General features: G+C 45.0%; 1 protein-coding gene across 2 annotated transcripts; it reads right to left on the bottom strand.

The window, feature by feature from the left end:
• Positions 1-236: 236 nt before the first annotated feature.
• LOC106577159 (uncharacterized) lies at positions 237-4157 on the bottom strand. 2 transcript variants are annotated; one of them, XM_082964868.1, is made up of 2 exons: positions 4083-4157; positions 237-3529 (listed from the first exon to the last, which is right to left on the bottom strand). In XM_082964868.1, exon 2 carries the CDS (start codon positions 3456-3458, stop codon positions 2421-2423), a length of 1038 nt encoding a protein of 345 aa, XP_082820994.1. In that variant the 5' UTR covers positions 3459-3529; positions 4083-4157; the 3' UTR covers positions 237-2420. The 2 variants fall into 2 exon arrangements, with proteins under 2 accessions (XP_082820994.1, XP_082820995.1); XM_082964869.1 differs by lacking the exon at positions 4083-4157 and adding an exon at positions 3904-4072.
• Between the last annotated feature and the right edge of the window lie 6195 nt (positions 4158-10352).

Raw genomic sequence — 10352 nt, 5'->3', positions numbered from 1 at the left:
CGGAGAGGAAGGAAACCGCTCAGGGATTTCACCATGAGCCCAATGGTGACTTTCATACAGTTACAGAGTTTAATGGCTGTGATAGGAGAAACCTAAGGATGGATCAACAACATTGTAGTTACTCCACAATATTAACCTAATTGACAGAGTGAAAAGAAGGAAGCCTGTACAGAATACAAATATTCCAAAACATGCATCCTGCTTGCAACCAGGCACTAAAGTAATACTCAAAAAAATGTGGCAAAGCAATTCACATTTTTATTCTGAATACAAAGTGTAATGTCTGGGGAAAATACAATACAATACATTAGTGGGTATCACTTTCCATGTTTTCAAGAATAGTGGTGGCTGTATCATGTTATGGGCATGCTTGTAATCGTTAAGGAGTGGGGAGTTTTTCTGGACAAAAAAATAAACGGAATGGAGCTAAGCACAGGCAAAATCCTAGAGGAAAACCTAGTTCAGACTGCTTTCCACAAGACACTGGGAGATGAATTCATCTTTCAGCAGGACAATAACCTAAAACACAAGGCCAAATCTACACTGGAGTTGCTTACCAAGAAGACAGTGAATCCTCCTGAGTGGCCGAGGTACAGTTTTGACTTAAATCTACTTGAAAATCTATGGCAAGACCTGATCAACAACCAATTTTACATCACTTGAAGAATTTTGAAAAGAATAATGGGCAAATATTGTGCAATCCAGGTGTGGAAAGCTCTTAGAGAGTTACACTGAAATAGTTACAAATGTAATCGCTGCCAAAGGTGCTTCTACAAAGTATTGACTCAGGTGTGGATACTTATGTAAATGAGATATTTCTGTACTTCATTTTCAATAGATTTGCAACAATTTCTAAAAACATGTTTTCACTTTGGGGTATTGTGTGTAGATGGGTGAGAATATTTAATCCATTTTGAATTCAGGCTGTAACACAACAAAATGTTGAATAAGTCATGGTTGTATGCCAAAGGTTGTGTGGCTGTGCCTGGAATTAGTCACTCTGTCCAGAGAGGGTGTCTGTACAACAGTGTTTATACCAGGGCACAAACGGAAACGGCTCTGGACGCATTTCCTGCACATCCATTTCCACCTAAACCAACCGATTCTTGTATCTGTGCACATGTGTATGTCGGAACATTGTTAATGTAGGAGGCAACCAGTCTGCCTAGGGAGACCAGCAGGGTGCGGCAGAAGGCCCACTGCCATCTTCTAGTCCACCATCATTACCATGGGGGGGTCAGAATGCTAAGCTAAGGGATAAGCATCCAGCAGGTGTGTGTGTGTGTGTGTGCGTGAATACCCCGAGGATAGATGGATAACACTACACACACCCCTCTCTGCAAACACTAAGAGAAGACAGAGCTACTGCAGCGGAGCGTGACTCTATCTATAATGACAAAAACACACCCTTTGGCCATTCAGAAACATTATACATTATACATTACATGTGACACAACCGGGTATCTCTGCTGGGTGCTAAGTTTAAAAGTCCTGTAGCTTCCCTCCCCCCTCTAAGTAACTAACTCTGAAACGGAGGCTTGAGTTACAGTAAGAGTGGCTGAGATGTCAGAGTCGGGTGTTAAATCAGGGAGGTGGCAGGTCAGCGCAGAGTGACATCACAGAGCCCAACTCTGTTCCTCTGGCAGTGTTGGCTCACAGGCCCAGCTCACATGGCGAGGATAGCTAATGCTACGTGACAGAGAGAGGCAGGGAGGAGAGAAAGGAGAAACAGATGGAGAAAGGGATGGAGATTGAGAATAAAAGAGAGAGAGCTTTGGAAAGTGTAGAAGTGCAGAGTACTAATCACTCTAATCACGTAGCATTAGGAGAGCAGCTCCGTCGCTCACTTTGACTTGTAATTGTAGCAATGAAGTGTGACTCAAATGGCATTCAATTTGACAGGCCTTGATAAAGTTTGACACATTCCTACATTACATTCAGCCATGGCAGCAGCCAAACCATTAAGAGTTTATTTTCAAAGAATCAGCTTTTGCTTCTGAGCACTCTACAAAGCTGTAGAAAAGGTTATTGAACTGAAAGTGAGGACAAAGTAAGAAAGAATCACTTCCACAAAGGACGAAGAAATCAATTCAAACCTGCAAACTGAACTCAAGCATCCTTTTCAATACCATAGACAATTAAGTACTGTGAACTGTGCTACTTTTGCCATTTGTGTCTGTACAATTAGTTTCTCACATTATAACAATTGATTTGCGTGGGAAGGAATTATTCATGTGCTTTTATAATATATTTTCTCAGAACTTCATAGGAGAACACTAGCATTGACTAAACCAGATTATTATTCAACATTTGATCATACATACAATACAATAAATGCACATTTTATTCAAGAGTGTTCGTTCAGTTCCGTGGATTGTGCATCTTGCCTATGCCTGTATGAAAGTCAACATCAACATGTGCTATCTTCTGTCTAGGGGATCTGTTTCCACTATGCTCAGCCTCTCGTTGGGTTCCGTTGGTTCTTGTACCATCAACTTCATGCGTAGACTCTCTCTGCTGTTGAGAAAGTACCTCTCCAGCTCTGCTATGGGGCCTTGTGAAGAGAACAGTCGCTCTAAATAGGCCTTAGCACACATATTTGAAGTGATCAGGACAATGCCAGGGGGAGCGTCCTCAGGTAGGGGTACACTCACACTCTTCCCTAACTCTTTATCCACCACAGTGAACCCAGTCACACTCCCCTCAGTCAGAGGATCCTCCCCGGTCTGCAGCCCTCCCCTACACTTTATCACAGTCACCGTACTGGCTTTGTAGCATCTGTACGCAGGTAGAATCTCTCTGAAGTCCTCTTGGTACTGCTCCATTGCAGCCTGGATGACCAGCGGGTCTCCTCTCTGCTCTAGCCTGGTCAGGTGCAGCAGCATCTGCGTGTGAAAGGCGGCGCCGCTGGCCCAGTGCTTCAGGGCCTTGGAGCTGGGGCCTTCCCTGAGCATGGTGTTCTTCAGCTGGGTCAGCAAGTAGCTCAGCTGGCCCTCCAGACGCTGGGTGTCTTCTCTCAGCTTCTGCTCATCCTTCAAGTGCATCCGGCAGCGCTTGAGGTACTCCTCCATAACGTCCTGGAGCTCCGCTCGCCGTTCTTCCACTTGGCAACCCCTCGACCTCACTGACCCCCTGGACGAGGCGTATGCCGTCTCCATCACCATGGAGACCACCAAGCCCACCAGGCCTGCCACCTTGGGCTCGTCAGAGAAAGCGACCAGGCGGCTGATCAGCTCCTTCAGGTAGGTGGGCGCCCGGTTACCCACGTGCCCCTGCAGCTGGCGGAGGTGGTCCTGTAGGTGGGCCCTGGAGTCCAGGCTCTCTGGATTAGCTAGCAGATAGTGGTCGACGGCAACATCAGGCAGAGCACCGGCTTCCAACATGGCGGAGTAGAGCAGAGAGCCAACAGCAACCTGAGCCTCCGACTGCTCCTGTTCTGAGGCCAACAGCTGCCCCATGATGAACGTCAGGATATCTGGGGGTGGGCAGGCGAGTGTGTTGTTGCTGTGAGTGCAGGTGAGAAGAAAGCCTGTGGAAGACATAGAGAGAAGAAAGCTTAAACACAGTTGAGTGTTTAACATACAGTGTTTATTACAGTTTATAAAGTATACATTTGAGACACACTTTCAGTTTCAGTCTAGTCTGGAATTATTCATTAACCTTAGGTTAACCTTTGGTTAGTTATGCCTCTGTACATGCCATGTAAACAACTGTCCTCTTTATAGAGTAGCCTAAGTTCATTATCTGAATTCAATATCAAACAGTTCATTCTAATCCTTAGCCTAGCGCAAGTGGTGAGATGATTTGTATGCGTCTCTTTATAAAGCAATTGGTTACGTGCTAAAACATTGTTAAAGCTTTAAAAACGTTTTTAAAAAGCATTCAATAAAAATAATTATTTACAGGATCATGTACAGCGCACAGAAAGGAAGTTGTTGATTTCATCATATCGCCATTCTCTCAGTATGAATAACCATGCCATAAAAAAACTTTTCAAACAACACTTCACATATCAACTGGGTTCGTTTAGCTTTGGGCTCTTCCCTTACTGTAAGGCATTTACCGGGGAGTGTGTTCCTTACCGTTGTATCCAGCAGCCAGCTAATATGGCAGACAGTGGCCCGATTTTCTACACTGCAACACTAAATCCAAGACAACAGGGAGAGAGAGAAACTAGGGCAGGGGAAAAACTAGAGCTCCCCCTACTGAATACTGCAAGGTCGAGCAACCATTGAACCTTTATTCTATAAATGGGCCAAGGGCTGCCAACACATTGACGTCTTTAACTTTATAAAATGGGCCAAGGGCTTCCAACACATTGACCGTCTTTAACTTTATAAAATGGGATGAGGACTTTGAGTCATGTACTTGTGTAATGTGTTTTATTTTACCATGACTTCAGTTTTCATAGTGAATGCAGTCAAACTATCCATTAGAGTGTTAGTGTATGCTAAACCAATATTCAACCATTGTTCAGCAGTTTTATGTGCTATGTTCATGACATCTTATCACACACTCGTGCACATGTGCAGTCAGAGCAGCGAGCCAATAGAAACATTGACACACTCAACTGCACGACTGAGAGGCCTGTTTGCCTCTGACTCAGCACATCAACCTCTCTCTCTCCTTCCCCCCTTCCCGCTCTCTCTCTCCCTCCCTCCTCTCTCTCCCTCCATCCCTCCTATGCTGCCTTCTTTGAGTTGATTTGTGCTAGAGGTCGACCGATTATGATTTTTCAACGCCGATACCGATACAGATAATTGGAGGACCAAAAACCCCGATACCGATTATTCAGCCAATGTTTTATTTATTTATTTGTAATAATGACAATTACAACAATACTGAATGAACACTTATTTTAACTTAATATAATACATCAATAAAATCAATTTAGCCTCAAATAAATAATGAAACATATTCAATTTGGTTTAAATAATGCAAAAACAAAGTGTTGGAGAAGAAAGTAAAAGTGCAATATGTGCCATGTAAGAAAGCTAACGTTTAAGTGTCTTGCTCAGAACATGCGAACATATGAAAGCTGGTGGTTCCTTTTAACATGAGTCTTCAATATTCCCAGGTAAGAAGTTTTAGGTTGTAGTTATTATAGGAATTAAAGGACTATTTCTCTCTATACGATTTGTATTTCATATACCTTTGACTATTGGATGTTCTTATAAGCACTTTAGTATTGCCAGTGTAACAGTATAGCTTCCGTCCCTCTCCTCGCTCCTACCTGGGCTCGAACCAGGAACACATCGACAACAGCCACCCTCGAAGCAGCGTTACAAATGCAGAGCAAGGGGAACAACTACTCCAAGTCTCAGAGCGAGTGACGTTTGAAACGCTATTAGCGCGCACCCCGCTAACTAGCTAGCCATTTCACATCGGTTACACCAGCCTAATCTTGGGAGTTGATAGGCTTGAAGTCATAAACAGCGCAATGCTTGAAGCATTGTGAAGAGCTGCTGGCAAAACGCACGAAAGTGCTGTTTGGATGAATGCTTACGAGCCTGCTGGTGCCTACCACCGCTCAGTCAGACTGCTCTATCAAATCACTTAATTATAATATAATAAACACACAGAAATACGAGCCTTAGGTCATTAATATGGTCGAATCCGGAAATTATCATCTCGAAAACAAAACGTTTTTTCTTTCAGTGAAATACGGAACCGTTCCGTATTTTATCTAACTGGTGGCATCCCTAAGTCTAAATATTCCTGTTACATTGCACAACCTTCAATGTTATGTCATAATTACGTAAAATTCTGGAAAATTAGTTCGCAACGAGCCAGGCGGCCCAAACTGTTGCATATACCCTGACTCTGCGTGCAATGAACGCAAGAGAAGTGACACAATTTCACCTGGTTAATATTGCCTGCTAACCTGGATTTCTTTTAGCTAAATATTCAGGTTTAAAAATATATACTTGTGTATTGATGTTAAGAAAGACATTGATGTTTATGGTTAGGTACACGTTGGAGCAATGACAGTCTTTTTTCGCAAATGCGCACCGCATCGATTATATGCAACGCAGGACAGGCTAGATAAACTAGTAATATCATTAACCATGTGTAGTTAACTAGTGATTATGATTGATTGATTGATTGTTTTTTATAAGATAAGTTTAATGCTAGCTAGCAACTTACCTTGGCTTCTTACTGCATTCGCGTAACAGGCAAGCTCCTCATGGAGTGCAATGTAAAGCAGGTGGTTAGAGCCTTGGACTAGTTAACCGTAAGGTTGCAAGATTGAATCCCCGAGCTGACAAGGTAAAAATCTGTCGTTATGCCCCTGAACAAGGCAGTTAACCCACAAATCCTAGGCCGTCATTGAAAATAAGAATGTGTTCTTAACTGACTTCCCTAGTTAAATAAAGAATAAAATAAATTAATTAAAGTAACGGCCGTCGTTAGAGAAAGACCAAGGTGCAGCGGAGGACGTGTGTTCATCTTGAAATTTAATTTGAAAAAAGAGAACACTACAAAAATGAACAAAAGACGACAGCAAAACAGTCCTGTTAGGAAATACTCTAAACAGAAACAATCACCCACAAAACCCCAAAGGAAAACCAGGCTACTTATGTGTGACTCCCAATCAGCAACAACGAACTACAGCTGTGCCTGATTGGGAGCCACACATGGCCCAAAACAAAGAAATACAAAAACATATAAAAATGAACATAGAACACCCACCCAATGTAACACCCTGGCCTAACCAAAATAAAGAACAAAAACCCCTCTCTATGGCCAGGGCGTGACAGTACCCCCCCCAAAGGTGCGGACTCCGGCCGCAAAACCTGACTCTGAAGGGGAGGGTCCGGGTGGGCCTTCTTATGGCGCCGGCTCAGGTGCGGGACGTGGCCTCCGCTCCACCCTCGGCGTCACCCACTTAGGTGGCGCCCCTGGCCGCGCTGGAGGACTGGTGGGCGACCCTGACTGCGCTCGGCTGGCTGGCCATTCTGGTTGCGCACGGCTGGCTCCGGACGGGCGGGCGGCTCTGGCGGCTCCGGACTGGCGGGCGGCTCTGACGGCTCCGGACTGGCAGGCGGCTCTGGCGGCTCCGGACTGGCGGGCGGCTCTGGCGGCTCCGGACTGGCGGGCGGCTCTGGCGGCTCCGGACTGGCGGGCGGCTCTGGCGGCTCCGGACTGGCGGGCGGCTCTCGGTCGGCTCCGGACCGGCGGGCGGCTCTGGCGACTCTGGCCCAGGCCTCACCAGGCTGGGGAGACATGAAGGAGGCCTGGCTCTGGGCGCAGGCACTGGACTCACCAGGCTGGGGAGACCCACTGGAGGCCTGGTCCGTGGAGGACGCACAGGACTGACCAGGATGGGGGGACCCACTGGAGGCCTGATCCGTGGAGGAGGCACAGGACTGACCAGGATGGGGAGACACACTGGAGGCCTGGTCCGAGGAGGAGGCACAGGATAAACCGGGCTGTGGGGGAGCACTGGAGTTCTGGTACGTAGGCTCTTTACCCACACTCCAGGCTGAATGCCCACTTTGGCCCGGCATGGGTGGAGCGCAGGCATTGGGCGAACTGGACCCTCCCAGTGCCCTGGAGACACAGTGCGCAGAGCCGGTGCAGGATAACCTGGACCGAAAAGGCGCACTGGAGACCAGACGCGCTGAGCTGGCACCATCCGTCCTGGCTCGATGCCTGCACTCGCATGGCACTTGCGGGGGGCTGGCCTATAGCGCACCGGGCTATGAACGCGCACTGGAGACACCGTGCGCTTTACCGCATTACACGGTGCCTGACCGGTACTGCGCTGCCTCCAGTAAGCACGGGGAGTTGGCTCAGGTCTACCGCCTGACTCCGCCAATCTCCCCGTGTGCCCCCCCCCACAAAAATGGGGGGGGCTGCCTCTCGTGTCTGCTGCGCTCCCTTTCCTCATACCAGCGCCTCTCAGCTCTCGCCGCCTCGATCTCCCACTGCGGGCGGCGATAATCCCCAGCTTGAGCCCATGGTCCTTTACCGTCCAGGATTTCCTCCCAAGTCCACGATTCCAGATAGCTCCTCTCCTGGTTCTTCTCCTTGCGCTGCTCCTTCCTCCGCTGCTTGGTCCGTTTTTTTGGTGGGTGATTCTGTAACGGCCATCGTTAGAGAAAGACCAAGGTGCAGCGGAGGACGTGTGTTCATCTTGAAATTTAATTTGAAAAAAGAGAACACTACAAAAATGAACAAAAGACGACAGCAAAACAGTCCTGTTAGGAAATACTCTAAACAGAAACAATCACCCACCAAACCCCAAAGGAAAACCAGGCTACTTATGTGTGACTCCCAATCAGCAACAACGAACTACAGCTGTGCCTGATTGGGAGCCACACACGGCCCAAAACAAAGAAATACAAAAACATAGAAAAATGAACATAGAACGCCCACCCAATGTAACACCCTGGCCTAACCAAAATAAAGAACAAAAACCCCTCTCTATGGCCAGGGCGTTACAATTAATAAATAAAAAATATTAAAATTGGCAAATCGGTGTCCAAAAATACTGATTGCCGATTGTTATGAAAACTTGAAATCGGCTCTAATTAATCGGCCATTCCGATTAATTGGTCGACCTCTAATTTGTGCCCTCTGATCAGTGGTGGAAAAAGCACCCAATGTCATACTTGAGTAAAAGTAAAGATACCTTAATAGAAAATGACTCAAGTAAAAGTTAGTCACCCAGTAAAATACTAATTGAGTACAAGTCTAAAAGTATTTGGTTTTAAATATACTTAAGTATCAAAAGTAAGAGTATAAATAATTTCTAATTCCTTATATTAAGCAAACCAGAGATATAATTTTAAGGGGCACACACCAACACTCAGACATAATTTACAAACAAAGCATTTGTGTTCAGTGAGTCAGCCAGATCAGAGACAGTAGAGATTACCAGAGATGTTCTCTTGATAAGTGTGTGAATTGGACCATTTCAAAATGTAACGCGCATTTTGGGTGTCAGGGAAAATGTATGGAGTAAAAAGTACATTATTTTCTTTAGGAATGTAGTGAAGTAAAAGTTGTCTAAAATAAATACTAAAGTAACGTACATATACCAAAAGTATGAAAATAAAACTTTCAATTTACATTTGCAACTGAATGTCCCGTGCCGACAGAGGGTTTGTGACGTTCTTGCTTCGCAGCTCAAATGTACCGTAAACATCACAGTAGCCATTAAGCGTGTAAACTATACAACTAGCTATGCAAGCAACTTTTCCATCTGCCATATTGCACTCTTGATTAATGAAATAAAACCATATTACACTCTTGAAAAATGCAACAATTCACAAGCATGTGCAGACATCTAAATGGTTTATTTAATTGCCCATACACTAATTTAGTTTGAAGACAATAACACAGCCAACGTGGTACAGCAGCTAGCTAGCTATAGCTAACGTTAGCTAGCTAATAACATTTGATTCCTCAAGTAACATCAGCATTGTAAAAATGTATCCCTCTCATACGAATGTAAAAATACAGTAAAGTGATCATACAGTGTCATTCGTATTATACATAGCTTGGTAGCAAGCTAAACAAAATGTCTGCATCTTCCTCACATACTAACGTACTAGCTAAGTTAGCTAGCTAGTTAGCTGAACAATTTACCTTAGAACAAACCATGCTTAATTTCGTCAATATCATGCAAATCATTACATGGAAAAATTGTGACTTAAAAAGTTGTAAATTCACTGGGGAGTTGCTACTTGCACTCTTGCCTGTTTCCTTTTAAATTAAATTATGGTGTGCTGAGATTCCCTTAAAGCTACAGCGTCAATCTCAGAGTTACCGGCTCTTACTTTCAGGTAAAAAATCAATAAAACAAGTCTCTAATATTAGGAAAATGCACATATATTTCAGCAGTTTCAAAAACATTGCTCTGCTATTACAATGTATTATTGTCCCCCACAATGAAATCGGAGAGGGGACTGTGGATGGTTCTCCGTCAGTCGGTCCACTGGCCCGATTTTGACATAATTTGAATGAATGATGCGTCTTGCCATAGAGATCTGGCATTTACAAAATTACACTGATTGGCCCAAGGCGGGAGCTATAGTAATGAACGTACATTTGTGAGTCACACAAGAGAGGAAGAGGCGAAGCGAGAGGGCTAACTGGGCCCAAAATCTATCTTCTCTAGCAGGTGGCGTTTTGTCTTTGGCACATGACATGGAATAATACAGGGAATGGATTAGCTAGAGACTGCTGTACTCAACATTAAGGACTGCCTGCTGGCCCAGCAACATCTGCTGAGCTCACCGGGCCTGGTGGGCCACTTAATCAAGTTTTCATATGGCCCACTTGGCTGTACATTTTCAAACTCCATAACAGAAGAGGAAAACATTTTTGTCCGATATTTGTAT

The sequence above is a fragment of the Salmo salar genome, chromosome 18 (assembly GCF_965601325.2).
Source record: "Salmo salar chromosome 18, fSalSal1, whole genome shotgun sequence".
Lineage (NCBI taxonomy): Eukaryota > Metazoa > Chordata > Actinopteri > Salmoniformes > Salmonidae > Salmo > Salmo salar.
Note: the sequence above shows the minus strand (reverse complement) of the source record. Positions and strands in the feature narration are given on the sequence as shown.

Excerpts from the sequence above, each read along its gene's own strand:
- LOC106577159 (XM_082964868.1), bottom strand. The coding sequence starts at position 3,458 with ATGGGGCAGCTGTTGGCCTCAGAACAGGAGCAGTCGGAGGCTCAGGTT.